The sequence below is a fragment of the Larus michahellis genome, chromosome 19, assembly GCF_964199755.1.
Source record: "Larus michahellis chromosome 19, bLarMic1.1, whole genome shotgun sequence".
Taxonomy (NCBI): Eukaryota; Metazoa; Chordata; class Aves; order Charadriiformes; family Laridae; genus Larus; species Larus michahellis.
This window is the reverse complement of record NC_133914.1, coordinates 8179949-8200054: the sequence shown is the minus strand read 5'-3', so window position 1 is coordinate 8200054 and position 20106 is coordinate 8179949. Positions and strand designations below refer to the sequence as shown.

Here is a 20106-nt window from a genome sequence, read left to right as displayed (position 1 = left end):
GCTTGGGAGAACTGAGCCGAAATTTTCCAAGCCAAGGCAGACGGGCTCGAAAAGAGCAGAATGAAAGCAAATAGCAGTCTGGCCTGATGCTAACAGCGGGTGGCTTTCAGAAATTATATCCATAGTATCGCTATGACTAGACTAGCAAAGTAGACTTTGCGTTTTAGGATATTTAAAACAGGATTTAGAGCAAGAAACTGTACATAGCTTGCCAGGGCTTTTAAAAGGGAATTACTGGCGTAGCAGTCTCGCGTGGAACAGAAGGCAGGCAGCTGATCTGTGCGATTCTGCACTCCGTTCCTGTGCTTTGATGCCTTCTGTTTTGGAGTTTAGATACCGTGTCTCCACAAATTGAGCAAGCAAAATGAAAAGACGTGCAAAACACCTATCTCTGATAGTTTTACATTGTTGGTGTTCTGTGCAAGTCGGAATTGGACCAGGATGGCTTTCAAAACCAGTCTAGCTTAAATAAAAAATGTTGTTTAATTCAGGTATTACAAAATAATTTTCATCAGGTAAATAATGAAAACCACCTCATAATGGGAAAAAAATATGGTAATTTGCTGGTTTTCATGAGTGTAACACTTGACTCCTTTTTCTGAATGTTTCTTTCATTGCGGCAGCTCACGTGATGGCGTGTTGCACGCTCGGTTACGTTTTGTACTGGTGTTCTCATTGACAAGGCCAGTGGCCCACAGAAATATTCTCACTGCCGGAATCTACTTTTCAGACCTCCCTCTCAGGAAAAAAAAAATAATTAGAAATAGATCTATAGATGGAAGAAGTGACCAAACCCCCGCTGCTCCCAAAGCTGTTAATCACTGATCTCTTCCGAGGTTAGGCGCGTCGGTGCCCATTTGGAAGCTGTGGTTTGCCTGGGATGGGGAGCGAGAGCGATGGCGGCTGCGTTGGCAGCCCCTGTCCCGAGTGCAGCTGCAGCAATGTGGGCTCTGTGGAGCTGAGGGTGTTGAAGATCTGTGTCGATATCTCTTCCATTGCAGTCACTTACGGTTTTAAAGCGTTCCATGATAGAAACTGTGAGATAAGCTTAGCTGAAGCACAGTCGCCTTGAGTTTTATACAAGTTAAAAACGTCATTTTGAGATGGGGGGGGGGGGGGGGGAAATAAAATAAAAAATCAGTGTTGTTTATCTTCAGTTTTTAAAAATCACCTTTGTTCATGGTGAGCTGCGTGCTGAGTAAGACAATACACTGGGGTGGCTCCAGCTGAGGAGGTGCCAGAGGCGGCGTGTGTTTTTTGGAAACCCGGGCGCTGCGTCGTGCGTCCCTCTGCTCCCGGGCGAAGAGGCGGCGTGTGGTGGCCGCCCCGGCTGGGCCTGCTGCCCTGGGTGCTGCCCTGAGGGTACCCCAGCCCCGGGGCCAGGTGGGCAGCGGGGGGGGGTCAGCCGTCGTGGATGGTGCTGTTAAGGAAACGCGCGTGGCCGGAGCAGCTGCTGCCCGGATCCTGGCGCTGAAGCTGTCAGCAGCTTTGCTCCGCTCTCCCTGCAGGAGGAGAGAGCAGGCAGCTCCCTGCCTGGCTCCGCGCTCCACAGGTGATGGCTGGAAGAGGCTCTGGCCTTGCTTGGTGTCCCACTGCTTTCCGTGGCCAGCCAGGAGCGGCCGTGTGGCGGCTCTAGAGGAGAACGGGGAGATGGGGTGGACAGTGATACGGGTTGAAAGGCTGCGGAGCTGTGTGTATACCGCTGTGACTTACATCTTCTGTTTTGCCAAAGTGAAACATAAATAAGATGGTAAAATTATGGATTCATTTACTACAGCCGCCACTGAAAAGGGGCATCCTACTACCCTGCCAGCGTGCGCTGCCTGGTCCCCATCCTGGTGGCTACCCAGGCGTGGGGCTGGGTGAGCCCAGAGCCGGTCCCGCTTGCAGCAGCTCAGCAGAAAGGTTGTGCTTGGGTGCCTCTTTTTTTTTTTTCCCCTCCTCCCTTTCTTTCTTTTTCCTTAGAAGAAGGTCAGGTCCCACATCCAGACTGCTGGTCAGCCGCACCAGCACTTTGGTGGCCACAGAGGAAGGGGTGTCAGGCGAGCAAGAGCGGGTTGCTGGAGGTACGGAGGGGCAGGAGCTCTTCCCTCAGCAGCAGCTTAGGCTGGTGGTGGTGGAGGAGGCCGTTGCTGACTCCCGGGCAGTCCGGGGTACCGGTTACCTACATCCCTTTCATCTACCAACGCACGCTGCTCCTTCTAGTCGTTCTGCCCCCTGCCATGTCACGACAGCTATGAGCACTAGGTCTTCTCCCCACGCTGCTGTTTCTGGAGGTATGGAGCGTTCTCTAGAAGAAAGCATGAAGCCACCAGAGGTCAAGTTTTCACTTTCCATCTTGGCACATGGTTGCTGCTCGCCTGCTTTGCTGCTTTCATTTGCTTCCAGGTGCTAGGAGATGCCCTGCTCATTTGGGAGGACAGTTCTGTTGACAAGTGTAACTAACATATTCTGACATGACTCTGGGAATCTTTTTGTCTTTCTAATTACTTAGATCCTTCTCAAAAACAACATTAAAGAAGTACTCACAGCTTTTAAGCAAAGCGTGGAATGGGAAGTTATTGCTGCATGGATCAAAGTGTCGTTTGGAATCTTTTTTCCATACTGAAGAGTTTAGTTTGGTAATTTTCTAAGAAATTACACAATGAAACAGTGTCAAATAGCAACAATGAAGGACAAGGGACAGGACAGGACCCGTTGGTATCAATTTCAAGCATTCTTGCTGTTCGCTATTGTACTCTACGCTCCTATTCATAATCTTTGAATGCCACAGTTTCTCTTAAGTCTTGATTTTTCTGTTATTCCTACAAAAAAAGTAAAAAGGAAATAAGCTTTTATACTTAAAATGACAGCGACAGTAGTACTTTGCATCGTATACTTTCTTGTGTGTGGTGGGAATAGGGGCATTTCAAAAGACCCTGAGTTATTGAAGAGACTTAGTATAAATTCAGTTGATTTACATTTAAGTGGCTTTGATTAGGGGAGGCGGCCTCGGAAAATACTCAAACCCTTTGTGAAATTTTACCCTGGCAAATATGATACACCCCGGTATGTAAGACCTTTACCTGCCCTCAAACGAGGGAGAAGAAATCCTTTGTGTTTTCATGGTTAATATGAAATTATTGCAGGCTGCCAAGCGCCCCCGTGCTTGGCATGTGGTGCTCCGCCGCAGGCTGGCTGCACGTGCTGCTGGGTTAAGTAGGTCTGGCAGGGGCCCCGGGGGGGAAATGGCAGTTGTTTTCAGGATGCGGGAAAAGTTGTTTCTGTGAATTGTTTAGTCACTTTGCACGGGGACAGTTTTCGTGATGTGAAGGTGCCTGACGGGGTGGGAGAACAGAAAGGCACGGAGAAGGCAGAGCCGGGGAAACGGCCTTTTGCATTTCCACTGGGATTTGCAGCGAAACCTTGATGGCCGTGGAGGCAGGAGTAGGTTGTACCTCGGCACAGACAGTCGCTGTATCGAATGTTTTCCAAACCACTAAGTGTTTTTTCAGCATTTCTTCTGATTTGTGCGATCCACTTACGTTCTGCTCCATGTGCGGCGCCGCACACGTGCGTATGGACGGACAGCTCTGCTGGGGGGGGACAAAGCACCCACGGGCTCGGGGTGCAGCTGGGACGGGACTGGTCCGGAGAGGGTCGGGCTGGATTTTAATTCCCTGGTTCTGAGATGAGAGCAGCAATCAAATGCCCGGGTCAGGCTGTTCGTCAGCATTGGTCGCGCAGAGGGGGATGCCACGGAGGACACCTGCCTTAGCTTTTGCCCAGCAAATTGCAAAAAATTAATCAGGTTGTGAAGGCAATCTCCAAAATTTCCTTTTTGTGGTTTTAAAACCCTGGGGGGATAGCAGCTCTTTGGTATAGTATCCAAGGTCTCAATGCTAAATGCTACTGGGTTACTTAGCTTCCAAAATAAAAACTATTTTATGAATTTTCATCAAACTTCTCTTTTTGAAGGGTGCAATCGAAATAATGAACTTCCTTTGTGAATTTGACAATGAACAGTCCTGTGTGTAAATACATTTAGGTGTACGGTCTTGTCCTGATTTTTTTTTTTTGTTCGTTATATAAATGTTCTAAATTAAAACAGGTTAGATTGAATCACGCTGTTTACTGACCTAGTAGACGCGACTTGATCATTTAAAGTGTCTTTAAAATCATGGTGCACATGTCTGATGGATACATTAGCTTCTGTAGTTGGAATGGTACAAGTGAATGATGCAGAAATGTGCCACGTGCGTGAAAAAGTCTGTTTGTATCTTGAAGCTTAAAGCTAAATCCCTTGTTTATGAAATCTTTCCGTATATGAATTTCGTCTTTTACTTGGGAGATGGCAACACGAGTTTAGAAAGCTTGTGGGTGGAATATGTAACAATTAATATTCTCTGATAGCCTAAATGATAAGCCCCCCCAAAAAGTACATAAAGCTATGAACACCTTTTTTTGACAGGCTTTGAAGACTGCCGAGGAACACTCGATTTGACTCATTTAAACATTAAAATAATAATACCCATGGAAGAGCCACAAGACTTACCCGAACAACCAGTAAGTACATTTAAAAAGGCTAAAAATGAACATATAAAACGAACTGGTGATCTCACAAATTCAGTATACGGTTATTTTAATTAATAATGGAAAATAAGGCTTATACTTAGTATATTTACCTAGAGGTGAAAAAGCCATTTTGCTGTTAGTAAAATGCGTTGTACATTTAATTTAATATAATCATACAGGCAATAGCAGTAAAAGGAATAGTTATCTATGCTTAAACTCTACAATCTTTCTAGGCAAAATTATGCCTAATAATTATTTGTTATGCTCAGAAAGCCAGACCGTTTCAAGCCTGTTCTAGAGAAATTAAAATTCACTATTTTAATGACAGAATCAGCATGCCGGTTATTACAGTGTATATAGTCTTTAATTCTTCTTGCGCTTAAGATCTTGAAAAGGTCCCATGGTCTGTCATCTCCACAGGTGGACAGCTTTTTTTTTTTAAATTCTTAATTTAACAGTGTGTTCGACTAAGTTAAAAACTGCTGTCCAGACGTCTTATATATTTGCACCACTGTCTGTATCATCAGTAACTGATAATATCACATCACAGAAGTTTTGGGTAGAGCAATTATTAATACAGCGTGAGATGAAGTTAAATTTGTATATCTAAAATCTAATAGTGTAGGAATTAAGCAAAAAGGTTTGCATTAATGCTATATTCCCAAATGTAACCTGATGCAAACTCAGCAAGAAATTGCCAAGTTACTTTGAGAGTGAAGCTTATTTTAATTTTGCAGACCGTCTCACATGCACACAAAAAGAGTAACAGGCCGAGGGCAATTTGGTAATGTTCCCATTGGAAGGATTTTGATGTTTTTTTAATGTGAGAATTTTATGCTCTTCACTTAACTACTTAGAAAATACATTGTAGTGTCACGTATGCAATTTTATGACTTAGGAACAACGTTGAATGGAACAGAAATGTAAATTTACAACTGCTCGAAATACCGCTTGACACAACATGCAGATTAGGCGCCTGAGTCAATATGCACAAAACGTCAAACCAATCAGCAAAAACATATAATTTGAACGTCAGATTTTGTGTAGGATTTACAAATTAATCAAATGTGCGTATTTAAAAAGGAAATTTCTGTAATTGCATCCTCATATGATGAAAAACTGTCTTTACAAAATTTTGTTCTTCAGGGCATGAGAGACAGGGTGCAGCTAATTTTCAGTACGTGGCAGCATCCGCTGTGAGGAGGTTCTGCTGTAATTTTCAGCTGAAGATTTTCTTGGTAATTTCTTCCAAGTATCTTATGCCAGACAGTCATTCCGAGGCAGAAAACTGAGACTGTATTGATCACAACTAGCACCTGAGGCGGTGTTTTGAGTATGGGGGCACATTCTTGGGGGAGGAAATGAAAAGAAAAACCTTTTTTGGTTTTTGTAGTGAGACCGTTCCTGAAACAAGTGAATTTTCCTAATTAAAAAAAAAAAAAAAAAAAAATTGACGTCAGCTTTGCAAGAGCTCATCTGCCTAGTAGCCCAACACTGGTATTGTACAAACTTTTTTTTTTTTCCCCTCAAATAATTTTGCTTTTCTTAATTGTGGGAACAAAATTAGTATGTTACTTCAGAAAATAATGTTTATGGCAAACTGTTGACAACTGAATCCAGAAATGAGCCTGTAGAGAATTCATCAGGCTTTGAGTTCAATGTATTTTACTTCCAGAAAAATAATTAAAAAAAAGAAATTGGGTCATTTTCTTGTATTGGTGTCGACTGATGGTAATAATTGGTCCAAATGTATCCAGCATGTCTTTTCGAAAGGCGTGTTAGACTTCTCCCTTACCCCATGTGCTGCCGCCTGGCACGTTAAACAGCCCTCTCTTTTGTCCCTGTTTTTGAGTGTTTCTTCCCTTTTCAAGCCTGAATAAGAAGGGAAAAGTTTCTGTGCACACTGCAGTGCTAGAAACCAGAAACAGATGTGGAAAATAAGAGAGCAAAGGGAAGTTTTGGGGGAAAATGATCAGAAGTGACCCCCTGATCTTTTCATAACAAAAAATTTATTGTTTTATAGTAAATTCTTAAGCTGGATCAGTTCTTAGAAGTAATCATGTCTCTCTCGCTTGTTGAACGCATTTTGGATGCATGTAGTTGATTTTCACGATACTTTATGTAATCCTTAATGCTAGAAAATGAGAAAAATCTCCTTTTTCATGAGGGACGGTGAACTTGCGTTAGACTCACTGCAGACACCCACTGGGTTGCTCTCCGTTCGGAATGACTTCTGTCGGACAGCCAGGGCAAAGCTGGTCAGTGGTAGGGAGAGCGCGGTGACGGAAAGACCCAACACCTCCAAAAGGCTAGAGAAAAAACAACGGTCCCGTCTTTTGGCTGCGGATTTTTCTTAATCGAAATTTGCAAAGGCTTTGCCACAAAATTCTGCGTTCCTGACTTGTGTTCAGTTATCCGTGCACAACGGCGCTGCTGCGGGCTGCAGTGGCTTTGGCAGCCGTTGCTCCAACAAGGCACGGCCTGACCTGTTGGCTGGCTGCGAGCGCGGGGCTTTCCTGGTTCTGCTCGGGCTAGGAAATGAGTCCATGAAGATCAGCCTGAGAGCTGGATTCAGTCGCAGAGCAACTCTTCCCTTGATGTCAGGAGGAAAACTTTATTTCTGCTGTGATTCTGACTCTATAAATACAACTGAACTCCGACGCTGTTAGATCTGGGGCAGAAACAGAGTTTTCCAGCACAAAGAATAATTTGGATTTTCCAGTTGTAAAAATTTGTAATTTGGGGGCAGAGATCAGCTAGTATGTATCACTTGCCTCTCCTCTCCCCCCCCCGCCCTTTTTTTTTTAACCCAGCATAAACCCAAAACTTCTAGTGAAATAAGAAGATGGAGGTAGGAGCAAATATGTACCTTACGGGAGATCATTCAGCGTAGCGCAGCAGAACAGCTCAGTGAGATAATGGCTGAAGTTGCTAAAGCTGCAACTTGAATCACCGAGGCAGACCACATCTTTTTCCTTATTTTAATTTCTTTTCTTTTTTCTTTTTTTTTTTTTCTTATTTAAAAAAACTCAATGAATTCACTTCTCCTGCATGAAAAGTCTTCAAACTCTGATCCTGTCACTTGAGAGGGGACGAATTCCCCCCCGCCCCCCGGCAGCGTCTCTCCGGAGGTTTTCGGAGGGGAGCGTGTGTTGAGAGGAGGCATTTGGAGAGGTTTCGGCAGCCGCTGCTGAGGCTGGTGCAGGAGAGACTGACGCAGGGAGGGCCTGGGGTTGGAGTGTGATAGTGCAGGGCTGAGCTCTCCCGTGCCCCGAGCAGCATCCTGGAATTATCGTTACTAGATGATCTGTTTTATGACATGTGGCAGGAGAGAGAGAAAATGCTTTCCACTCCCATGGAAGACTGTTTAAAACTGTTCCCTCCCACTTAAACTTGTAGCGTAAATTGCAGGGATCAGTGATGGGTAGAAGACAGGGTTTGAATCCCACCAAAGTTTTGAGATTTTGTAAATGTTATTGTTTAGCATTAAGAGATTAGAATTTCTTTTCAAAGCCTGCAGAGATGGGGACTAGTCAGTTGAGGCAGGGATGTGATAGACTGAAATTGGCAATTGCTGTTTTGCTTGACTTGACTGCATCCTTGCACTGCGGATCCCCCGTTCCAGAGGCTTTAAAGAGACTGTGAAGCTCTCTCCAGATATTTATTGATTTTTTTAGATGAAATCAACTATTAAAGGCAAACTCAGTAAAAATACTGTTCTCTGTACACCACCAAGGGCACGTTTCTGGCAGAGGGAGGGAAGGTCTCCCATCAGAGGAGGACAAGGCAGGATGGCCTGGCGGTGCAGATACTCCTCGACACAGAGCTCCAGCCCAGGGAGCGAGGGCGGCAGAGCAGTGCTTTGAGCCCTAACTATGGAGGAGTGGTTTAGGAACAACTGTTCCATTCTGGTTGTGATGAAAACGTCAATAAAACTGATGTGTTCTTGCAAAACCTCGCTGCTTTTTTGGGGGGAAGCGTTGTTGTTTGGGTTTTTTGTTTTGTAAGTGAGCTGATTTCTCTGTCCACCTCCCATATTAAAAAAAACAAAACAAAAAACAACAACCTACTGAACTGAAGAAGCCAGATCTTACAGAGTACCTGACTGGAAACAGCGGCATTCCTCCTGTGAAATCTAAAATTCAAGCTGCCAGCTCTTAAGTTAATTTTTATTTTTATCCTCAGTGTAGCTTTGGTCTGAAGCTGTTTCTGATGTGATTCTTTTTTTTTCTGGCTCCTGTCCTTAAGAGCCCTGCGGGCAGCTTGGCACCCTGAGCTGTCTGGTGCAGTGTCGGTGTCTGAGGTCCCTGCTAGGGGCAGGTGGCAGAGTCCCAGTGAGGAGCTGGAGCACCTGCGGTGGGACAGGAGGATGCCGACAGGAGATGAAGGGCACCATGGGTGGGCGGCAGTCATGCACCGATAGCTCTGTGCCCGAGGCAGCCGGGGGGACACTAGTCTGCTTTCCCTGTCCCTGCTTTCCCCATCATCTTTAGGCGGGGAGGACTCGTACAGCTCCTTTAGGACCTGGACCTCCTGGCAGTGGGGACCAGAAGTAGTGTGTGTTCCCAGCCAGGCAGGAGAGGGGCTCTGGAGAAGCCTGTGAATCTGTGGGGCTGAAGAACCTCAAGAGGAGTTCATGTCAATGCCAGCGTTACCAGCTCTTTGCTTAGGTTGAAGTGATGAAAGCCAGATTTGAGGCAACGTGGTGTCGAGGCCGTTGTACTGCCTCGGTCTTTTGTCATTGCCTTTGCCGTTTTTGTGTGTATGGTGAGTGCTGATGAAGTCTGTAGCGTTCTGCTGGGAACTGCGTGAGGGAGTAGCTGCTGGCAGGATGAGCACAGGGGGGAAAGCAGGCTGAGCTCTAATCATGAGGGAGAGAAAATTGTCCTTTCAGCTTTCTCCTTTCCATCCTTACTGTTTACTTAGTCCTTTCCCCTTGCTGCTGCCTTGGGCCTTTATCCTTTTTTTGTGTCTCTGCCTCCCATCTCCATCTCCCCCTACCCATCAGGAATTCACCTGTGGTTTATTAATTTTATTTTTTTTTTAAAAGCTTTGAGCACGTTTTGACCTCTCAGACTCAAATCGCATTTTCCTGGCATTTTATTTGTACTCACCTGAGAGAGACAAACTTGAATCGCATGGTGAGGCATTTATGCCAGCGGCTGTCACATGTGGCAGCAGGCTTTCTCTAACCGCGGTACCCGAGTCGGGGGGTGTCATCCCTGCAGCCCGATACCAACACGGACCTTCCCAGGCCCCCTTCGCAGAAGACAAATGCTGAGACCGGGATGAACCGTGAGCGCGCCTGGGTACCGAAGCAGCAAGTCTGGCATCTAAACATCTTCCAGGAATGCGGGAGGCTGCAAAACCTTCTGCTAGAGGGAGAAGACGGGGGAAAGAAAAGCCAGTGTATCACAGGAACGTCTCACTCAAAAGACTACAAGCTACAGAAACTAGCCCTGTCACCCTGCCCGGGATTTCAAAGCGGTGCTTGTAGCCTGCATGCAGAAAACCGAATTTGGGCTCAAGTCAGTGCTTGCTGCTGTGTGAGATCCTGTACAGGACCTGGGTCCAGCTGGCCACCTGCAAAACCAGAATACATGCTGTATTGTTTTTATTCAGAAATGAAAGTCGAACTCCTAATTTATTGCAGAAAAAATATTCGAGTTCCTATATTTACATAATATTTAAATATATGGGGGAAAAAACAAGGGACCCGAGTTCATGGCAGTCGTGCTGAATCTCTGCAGAGTACGATTTTCTTAAAATTTGTGGCTCTTTTTTTTTCAATTTCCATGAAATTGTCCTTATCGGACATTCATAGCTCTGTATCCATCCCATTATCTGTTACTTGCTTAAATAACGTGGCAATTTTGCTAATGCGTTCTGCTTTTAACATTTATTTGCTAATTAGGAGAAAGCCTGCTTTGAGATGAAGAGCCGGTGGTCGCGCGGGTTAGCTCTGGAGTTCAGCGCAAGGCTTTCTGAGTTTGAACACCAGCGCCCGCTCTGCTGTAACCGGTGGTGATCCGCTGAGGGAGCTCTGCCTGCACACGTGCTGTCAAGGACGGCTCTCGTCACTTGTGTCTCTGAACGTTTTTGTCTTTGCAGGTGAAAAAAGCCAAAATGCAGGAATCCGGAGAACAAAGCTTGAGGTACGTAATTTTGAATTTGGTTTTAGCGTGGAGCGGTTTTAATGTTCTTTTATCGTTATAAGCTTCCATTTTAGAAGCTTGCGTGTTATTTTATTTTTCACTGAGATACGGCAAATATAAGTCACTTTTGTATTTGATATAATTTACAGATTAAGTTCCCAATAAAAAAAGATTAACTGGCCCTTTGGTATGAAGCTTTTATCAAAGTGTCTACAAAGAGTCTCAATTGCTTCATCGAGCATCCTGTTTTTCACCGACTCTGGTGGGACCGTCGCGTACTGCACATAACGTGCAGTTATTCTGATGCAGCTTAGAATATTTTAATAATATCTGTGCTGAGCAAAACTGTGTGGGTAACTGTTTTGAGAAATTAAACCCTCTCAAATTGATAGCCTTTTCTGTGTTTACTTTACCAGGAAATGGTGAGCAAACAGCGTGTGAAATCCGTTCTATGTCCAAAAGTTAGAAATTTGAGCCCTTGCAAGCCCCCTTTCTAGCCGGTATGAGGCGAGATGATCCACGTCCTTGGAGGGTTTTTGCTCTCGGTTGGTGTCCCGGGAGCTGAGGGCAGTATGGGCAGGTCTGAACGCGCTGGATGAACGTGCTGATGCTCCTTTGGTGCGCTGCCCTGCTCCAGTGCAGTCACAGCTTCCCTACAGGCTCCCGTAGCCTCCAGATTTGAGTGTAACCATCCTTATATAGTCTTTAAAAATAGAATGGAGAGGAGGGTTAAAATCGCATTTCTAACCTGCTTAAATATTCTCTATAAATATTCTGGCTCTGTTTTGATAAAACTATATATGAGTTTAAGTTTGACCTACAGGAAGAGTTTAAAATAATTTATTAGACCTGTTTCTCCTCAGCCAAGGTGATTTTCAGCCAATGTCAATACTCGGGCTGTATTTGTTTTAGTTGGATCGTGGAAGTGGGGAAGGGAAGAGCTGTACCCAGGGAGGGTCGTCTCTCCTGGGAGCATTAAGCATCCGTAAGGATCTTAACACTTTTGTGACTACAGCGTGCTGGGGATGCCCTCGGCAGTGCGAGGCAGCCCCAGGGCAAGTGAGAATTTTCTGCCGAGTCCGTGAGGATTGAAAAATTGTAAATGATGGAGGATGAGAGCGCTTGGGATGGATGTGTCCCAAGAGCCGCAGGTGGGTGCGCTGAGAGTGGCGGTGAGGAGGAGAGCAGAAACACGGGCTGGTATGCTGTGGGCAGAAAGGGTTTTTTATCTGTTGCGTTTTCTGCAGGAAAGGATCACAACGAGCAGCTCTTAACCTGCTCCCAAACCGCATGCCATTTAACAGACGCAGGTGGACTGTCCGTGCCACAGAATCACGGCCGTTTTTTCCACCAAGGAGAATAGTACACGAGTAACCCCGAGTCTGCGTAGGAACGTCTTATTTTCTTGCAAAACTCACGCTTTATTGTGGAAGTCGGTTCAGCTACTAGTATTGAGAAAGCTTTCCAAGGATTTTGTTTGTAAAGGTTTTCAGGGGGAAAACGCCAGAATATGCATTTTGGTTAAGCTTCGCTCCCTCTCACCAGCCAAAGGAAGGCAAATCACTTGCCTTATAACCAAACCCGTGGCACTCACTAGCCAGCTCCCCCCATACCCCCTCCTAGGAGAGCTGCGCCTCCTTATTGGCTTTCGTTTTGTTGTTGCTAGTTCTGCAACACAGCTTTTAATGAAGTTTTGAGGCATCTGTGTGTTATTCTGATACCCTCAGGCTGCAGTTTTACAGGGTGAAGGAGCCGGTGTAACTGCTTGTTGCTGCAGAGGGCAGGTCTGCGCGCAGCTCTGGTGTGCACTCCGCGTGGTGCTTGCTGCGTCCTTCCGTGAGCTGAGTCTGTTCGGCATCCCAGCAAAAATAACAGCGCAGTTTTTGTGCTGGACGCGCAAAATAAACTCTGCTGGAGAGGCTGAAGGGTGGCTGAGCTGAGGCAGGGGAGCAGGAGGCCGTGCCCAGGCAAGGGGAAGGAGGTTGGTGCTTTCTGCTGCAGGTGGCCGTGCCACGCTGGGGTCTGCTGAGCTCTCAGTGAAGCGACAGCCTTATCTTGAGAGACTGGTGGTGAGTAAACATGCTGGAGGTGGCGACAGTTTAATGTCTAATTAGAGCTGCTGTGTGAAATATCAAAGAGTGCAGAGCTAGTTTCTGTTAAGAGTCAGTTTGCCTCGGTTAGGAAGGTTGAACCCAGGGGTTGTGATGCCCAAGGATGTTAATTTAAGAGTTCATGGTGCTAATGATTAGCCTTTGTTTGTCCTGGCAGTCACGTGAGCAACACGGAAGTCAGCGATCAGAAACCTGAATCTTCAAGCCTTGGTTCAAACCTTCCCATGTCCAGTGAGAGTAAGTATCTTCTGGAGTTCTGTCTTTCCTCTTTTCTTCCACTCATCTCGTTACTTTGCTTCATCAAGCACAAGCTTTGTCTTCTCCTTGTAATACTTAGCCTGTCGGTTGTAGAGTGAAAGGTTGCGGTGGTGCTTACAAAGCGTTAATGCCTGGTGGTAACCAGATATCTCTTTCTAACAAACACTTTTGTGTCACTACCCCCCAGCTTGCTCCTGGGTACTGCTATGTCTTATCCACCTTCTACCTGATTTTTCTCGAGGGAAGGGGTTGAGCTAGTAGGGTCTTAATCTTAGACTCTGAACTGTATTGAATGTCTGCAGAAATTCCTTATGAAATAAATGGAGGGGAAACTGAGGCAGAAAATAAAAAGACTGTATAGTAAGTGAGAGGGGGAACGTGTCCTTTTTTCTGGAAAAAGAGGGCTGGGGATTATTAGGAAAGTAGGATTCCTGTGTAGAACACCTTTGACTGCCGATACTTATTTATAAGTGTAAATCAGCTCAACTTGATGGAAAATATGTAACGTGTAACTTTCCATTCATTGCTGACTGCTTGCACCTTTGCTGTTCTAATCAGCGTGCGATGATGTTGCAGTTGCAGGAGTTACCAGAAGTTTTAGCCGGCAAAATCTGCTGTGCGACTGGATGCAGTAATACTGTGGTGTGGGTTTTTTTATTTTTCACGCCATTACCTAATTCTTTATGTGCTATGTTAAAGAATACAAATTCTAGAAATACTGACATTCTTTTTGGAAAAAAAAAAAAAAAAAAGGGCGGGGGACATTTTTGGAGGAGGGATAAGGGAATATCTGACATACATTCAGTGAAAGCCTTTAGGTCCAGAAGTTCCCAGTTTGTGTTTCCTGTTGTATCCGTGCGCTAGGTGGGCTTCACACCATGAGGAAAGGCAAACACTGAGGACCGGGGCGGGGGGTGGTTCCTGGAATGTTCAGAAGGTCTGGAGCGTGTGGCTGATGGTTTGTGTTTCTCAGCCGCTTACGCTCAGATTGCGCGGAGGAGGTTATTTGGGTAGCAGAATGCAAATGTTACAGTCAGGGTTGCTGTGCAAACTAACTTGCTCCCCTCAGCGGGTGTAACTGGTAAGAAAGTTAACTACAAGAGCAATAATGATGTAGGGCCTTTCCAGATAGGGAAAGCCCAACTTGTTGGAGCACATCACTGGCATCTGGAGCAAATTCCCAACTAACAAGTGATAGGACAGGAGGAAACGGCCTCAAGTTTTGTGCCAAGGGAGGTTTACATTGGATATTAAGAAAAAATTCTTCACTGAAAGGGTTCTCAAGTGCTGGAAGAGGCTGCCCAGGAGTGGTGGAGTCGCCGTCCCTGGAGGGATTTAAAAGATGGGTCGACGTACTGCTGAGGGACGTGGTTTGGTGGTGGGCTTGGCAGTGCTGGGTTAACGGTTGGACTTGGTGATCTGAAAGGGGTTTTCCAGCCCAAATGGTTCTATGCTTCTATTCTGTGATTCCTTTGAGATGATGGTACCAGCTGGTAAAGAGAAAGAACACTGTTAGAAAGGGAGAAATAGTCTTGCCTGAATCATCTACCTGGTGTGAACTGGCAAGAAAAACATTTTTGTGGTGTTTTAACAGTGCGGGTTTTGAGAATTTACTTTGAAACAGATATTCAAGGCACTAAAAAACCTCTGTAAGTCCAGTGTGTTGGTTAAAATGTACTATGCCTGCTGATATTTTATTGTCGTTATTTGTTGGGGTTTGAAATTGCCTGTGTAATTATACAAACTATTTTTTTTCAGTTATGGCATGCACTGATTATATCCCAAGGTCATCAAATGATTATACCTCACAAATGTATTCTGCAAAGTAAGTCGAGCAATTGTTACTAAATTCTGTAACTCTTACTTCTTTCTGAAGTTATCTTTTTGCATCTTTATGCATTTCTGTAACGCTGTAAATCATGCTTTCGTATCTTCTGGCAACAGATACTCGTTGCTGCGGACACTGAAGCTGATAGAAGTCACCCTTTGGCTTCGGTGGCTGTTGGCTTTTGATCACAAGGATAAATGAGACACTTCAAATAATTAACACCACAATAATCCTGCTGAATAATGCCCATAATGTGTGAGGAATAAACAAACTAGACGTAAAGGAATATAAGGGGAATATAGGATTTTCTGCTCCTTTACCATGTTTGGGGGTCTTACGAGTTCTTCCCATTGCAGCACAGTAGGCCTTAATCCCCCGCGCTTGCTTTTGTGTCGTCTCTTTGTGTGCAGCAGTAGCTTTGACACGTACTACTACGTTGTGTTAGCTTTAGGATTTGGTGTTGTCAGGCATGATGAGTGAGACTAATTGCTCGTGCCTGTAAGAACAGGGAGTTTGTTCTTCCCCTCCCACCCTGTTCTCCCAGTCCTGGGAATAAGCACTCCGGCACCGTGGAGGAGAGAGTTTCCCGTGGTGTCGTGGCAAGAAACAGGCAGCGCGTGTAACACCAGCGCCTGTCGTGTTGAGAAACACAGGCAGGTATTACACTAAGAGCACGTGTCAGTGTGTACTGGTTCTTCTTCCTAAAGTGATTTTTTTATCTGTCTTCTGGTTTGGAGGCCGAAAGATGCATAATGTAAATTGTTCTTTTACTTTTGTTCTTTCTTTTTAATAAGGCCATATGCACATATCCTTTCTGTACCTGTCTCGGAAACAATGAGCCCTTACCCAGGTCAGACTCAGTACCAAGCACTACAGCAGTCGCAGCCCTACACCATCTACCCCCAGACCACCCAAACCTACGGACTACCTCCTTTCGGTAAGAAGGAACTTTTCAAAGTCTTCTCAGTGCCTGCAATTATTGTCTTATGTCTCATTAAAAAGCCAATGTTAAGCTTAACCAGGTGTGTTGGAGAGAAGGGCGCGTAGGAGAGCACACGACTAACTTAAATTGTAGATCGGTGTCTACAGAACTGATGGGACTTCATATTATAACGTATTATTTCTTTCCAAGCTGTTTTCCTGGCCATTAGTTTGGGTGTCTCCCCACGAAGCTTTGGCAGATCGTTCTTAGTTTGGGGTCATTATTTCCTCCAGTCGTGGTATAGCTGTGTTTGTGCAGTTTCCTTGGCAGTGAAATCACACAAGACCCCATACTACAGCGTCTCTGCTGAAGGTGTTTTTCCTTTCCTTTTCCTGGCTAGGATTAAGACTTTTTTGTTATCTCAGCTTTCACCTAATACAGGTTTTATGCTAAAATGTCTCCCAAGTTTACTAGGCAAATAAGTTTGCTTAAGTCGCTCTACTGCTTGAGCCATCTATTAGCCGTTGCAGTTTCTGCGAATGATTGGAAGGTGTAAGAGTCCCGTCGTACTGAGCAGGTAACGCTCCGGGAGAGGGTGTGAGTCACTCCGTGCGTCCTTTGGGCTGCAGGGAGGGAGAGACACGCTCTGGGCTGCTGGGCCGTTTTGGAAGCTAATGGCCGTCTTTCTCCATCCTGGATAAAGGGAGTTGAGGATGAGTAGTGCAGACAGAAAAAAAATCTAGCTTGTGGGCGGGTTAGCTGGTGCGAGGAGCTGCCTGGTCTTCCCTTCGTATGTTAGCGTCAGGCACTAGGGAGAAAACCCACAGGATTGACTATCCCCGGCACGTGTGAAATTTTACAACTGATTATTAAAAATTAACATTTTAACTTCTTTATCATTTTTGGTGATACCTGCCTGGTTTCGTATGTAAATGTTGTTGCCGGCTCTCAAAAGCGTATGGTGGCAGAGGCTGTTTCGCAGCACCCAGCTGTAACGAGGGGAGATCATCGCCCTTCCATGCCGGTCCCGTGGGGAGCACCACGCGCGCCGGCTGCGAGTGGCGCAGCTGGGAGATCGCCGTGAAGGCTCTGCCCTGGGGGTTTGTCAGCGTGCTGTGTAACAAAAGGAACAGAGCCTCTTGCAGATTTACCTGCAGTGCTAAAATCTTCCTATCTTGAAATGTAAAAGGATGAATTTTCCCTTCTCTGGAAAACTAGATGTCTTTGAGTAAAACTAGCAACGTTATGGCTTTTGTTAGCTGCTGACAGAGCAAGGACTTTGGTATGGCTTGAGAAACCCACAACAATTTGTTGTCGTTTAGACAATTATTCTCTCACCCAATGACCCCTCCCCACCCGGAAAGGGGAATCGAGGGAAAACAAGGAAACACGAGGGTTGAAATATAAGTACATTTAATAGGATCAGACTAATTAATTAACATTAATAATACTAAAGAATCAGTATTGATCCTGATACCAATGTAAAATACACAAGGACTGTACCCAGCCCATTCCATCAGCAGAAGCCGTGCGCTCCAGCAGGGACAGCCGATGTGGGACCCTGCGAGCGCTGCGGCTGCGGGAGGAAGGGAAGGGCGCGGGGGTCCGGCACCGGGGCGAGGAGTGCTCAGGATGGCAGCCGTCAAGGGAGAGAGAGCACCACGCGGCAAACTTTCTAATTTATATTGAATGTGACGTTCATGGAATGAAATAATCCAGTCGGCAGCTTGGATCAAGTGCCCGGGTCTCGCTCCTCCTCATCCCTGCACCTGGTGAGCTCAAAAACACTGAGACCTTGAATCCCACATAGCCTAGCTGGCTATAAAGTAAATATTTTCACGAATTCAGACACTAGAGTCTTACAAACGTGCAGTTTTCCCAAGCATTAGAAGATAAATTAGTCCTGTGTCCCTCAAACCAGGACAGACTTCTATATAAATTACAAAACAATTGATTTGTCATGGTATTTTTGAAAGGTGGTGTAGAAAAGATGACACAACTAGGTTCAGTTTTATTAGACATAAGTTACATTATTAATTCTGTTTAAAGTAATATGGCACAAATTATTACCCGTATGAGAGAGGTCAATATGCAAAATGAATCTACATACCTTTTTTTTTAATATATATACACCTGGCATTCATGAAAAGGAGTTTTCTTGTGGTTGAGGGATCCTTAGGAAGGAAACGATGGTTTTGTAGTAACTGGGACACAAGGGTTTGATCAAACAGCATCTCCCAGATCTCATTTACCCTGTGTTAATGCTCAGATATGTTGTTGTGCCTGATCCCTCGAATGCCATAAAGTGGGAGCTTTGCAGGGTGTGAGTGCTGGGCTGTTTTATTGGCAACTCAGGGCTATTGTATTGGCAACTTGGGGCTCTTCAGGAGAATAGGGTCATCTGGGTGGCTGTTGGAACTTGCTGCTTCTGCATTTCTAGCTCAGCCCCTGCCAATAAGGTTCAGGGAAGGCTGCCGGTGCAGAGATTTTTAAAAATAACCAGCCCTCCCCATCACCACCTGGCATGACGGCGGTCTCAGGATTTCTAGCGAGCGAGGAGCTAGTTGACTCTGTGTGACGTGTCCTGCTCTGCCTGTTGTGTTTTCGGAGCTCCCTTCATTCCTCCTGGAAAGCTGAGCCGGTGCGGAGCAGCCTGTCTCTGTGTCCATACCCAAGTCTGCGGTTGCCGGCGCGGATTGTCTGCTGTCTCTCTCAACGCTCTGCTCCTCGTCTTTTTGTCCCGCTGTAGTGTCGGGTGTTCTCACAACAGTCTGTTACCTACGAACCGTGCCCAACCCCACGTAAGGGTTGCTGGAGTGTAATTCTGTTCCCTGGGTGCCTGCGCTTCGGTTTCAATGCTTTGTTGTGCTGGTTTTTGCTGTATCTGAACAGCTGCCGGTAGTTTCCTTTACTTCATTTATTTGGTGTTCGTTGGTAGTTTGTTGAGGACGGCGCACCAAGGCTGCTTTGTATGTTCTTGGTATTTTGCCTACGTCGACTTTTTTTTTGTTTTAAAAAATGTGTAATATGTGTAATGCTCCCTTGAAGTGTTAGGGCCAAGATCTTTACAAAGGTGTTTTAGACTTCTAAAATTTTTGGGGGGACGGATGAGGTAGGGGTTTTTTTTAGTGCTTTGTGTGTGGGGGATGTTTTGGTGGTGTAGGTGGGGGGGTGTGGGTGTTTGGCTTTTTTTAATAGAAAGGGTTTGGAATTCAGGGATATTTAACTGCTTCAGTGTTGTATTCTCAATGTAACAGTAAAAATTCTTCTGAAGACCTAGGCAAGAGATCGGCGTTTTCTGCTGACTTCATAGGAACTTTTGTCTGTTAAACACCTCCTGAAATGTGATCGGTTACTGGTATGGATTTTGAGGTCTATTATTAAATACCTAAATTTTTAGTCTGAATTTAAGTGTTAGGAAGATGTTAAAAGTCGTATTTCCAGTAATGGAAGTCATCCTGGGGTGGTACCTGCTCGATCGTACTGAGAAGATGGACCTTGCCTGGTGTGATGGACAGGTGGAGGGTGGAGGGCTGACCACGCACAGTGCAGGGGAGATTCTACAAGTTGTTTCTGCTCACAAAATCTCCCTTGAGCAGGCGAGGACTCGGGCAGCTTAGCCAAATGTTTCACCCACATCAAAGGGCCTGTTCCAGAGGTTTGCGCGACTTTCTGCTGTGTATTTGTTTCTATGCCAAAAAGAACGCATCATGGATTATCTATCCGGAGCAAAGCAGATGTATTTTAAGTACGAATTTCAAGCAAGCTGACAACAAGCGTAGTCTTGAGATCGCTCAGGTCGGAATGCTGCTTTCAGAGAAGAGATCACCTATGTTCTTGCCAGTTTGTCTCCTCTCCTTGTGCTGTAATGCTTTTTTGATGGCGTTCAGTGCATTGTTCTCCATAGGACTTGCCTGTGGTCTGGAGAGATTTTATTAAAGAAGCACTAAAATAGGAGTAGTGACATACAAGCTGCATACGGGCGGCTGTAAGTTGGTGTTGGAAACACCGTGGATGTGATAGTTTACACGAACTCAGGAAAAACCTACGGGTGATGGGCTATCCCCTGTGGGGCCTTCCCACGTATGTACACATGTCCTGTGGTGTTCTGCTGCCCCAGCTGCGGTGCTGCCGTTGGACATGGAGGGGTCTCCTCCATCCTCGCCTGGCTTCCCCTCTGTCATCCCTGCGGCTCTGCCAGCTTATGCGCACTGCCTGGCAGAGTGAGAGGGATGGAGGTGTGCCAGCAGGCCGAGAGTGTGCCTTGCTGCACGGAAA

The 20106-nt window shown here is 45.6% G+C and overlaps 1 protein-coding gene across 5 annotated transcripts in view; it reads left to right on the top strand.

Annotated features, from left to right (window-relative positions):
• EYA3 (EYA transcriptional coactivator and phosphatase 3) overlaps positions 1–20106 on the top strand; it is a 59928-nt gene that overhangs the window by 16576 nt on the left and 23246 nt on the right. For 4 of the 5 annotated variants that reach the window (XM_074562580.1, XM_074562576.1, XM_074562578.1 and 1 more), the window contains exons 2-6: positions 4451–4545; positions 10666–10709; positions 12978–13057; positions 14837–14903; positions 15701–15843. In XM_074562580.1, the coding sequence (XP_074418681.1) occupies positions 4513–4545; positions 10666–10709; positions 12978–13057; positions 14837–14903; positions 15701–15843 (367 nt within the window). In that variant the 5' untranslated portion in view covers positions 4451–4512. The remainder of the gene's footprint in view (positions 1–4450; positions 4546–10665; positions 10710–12977; positions 13058–14836; positions 14904–15700; positions 15844–20106) is intronic. The other variant, XM_074562581.1, reaches the window with a different exon arrangement.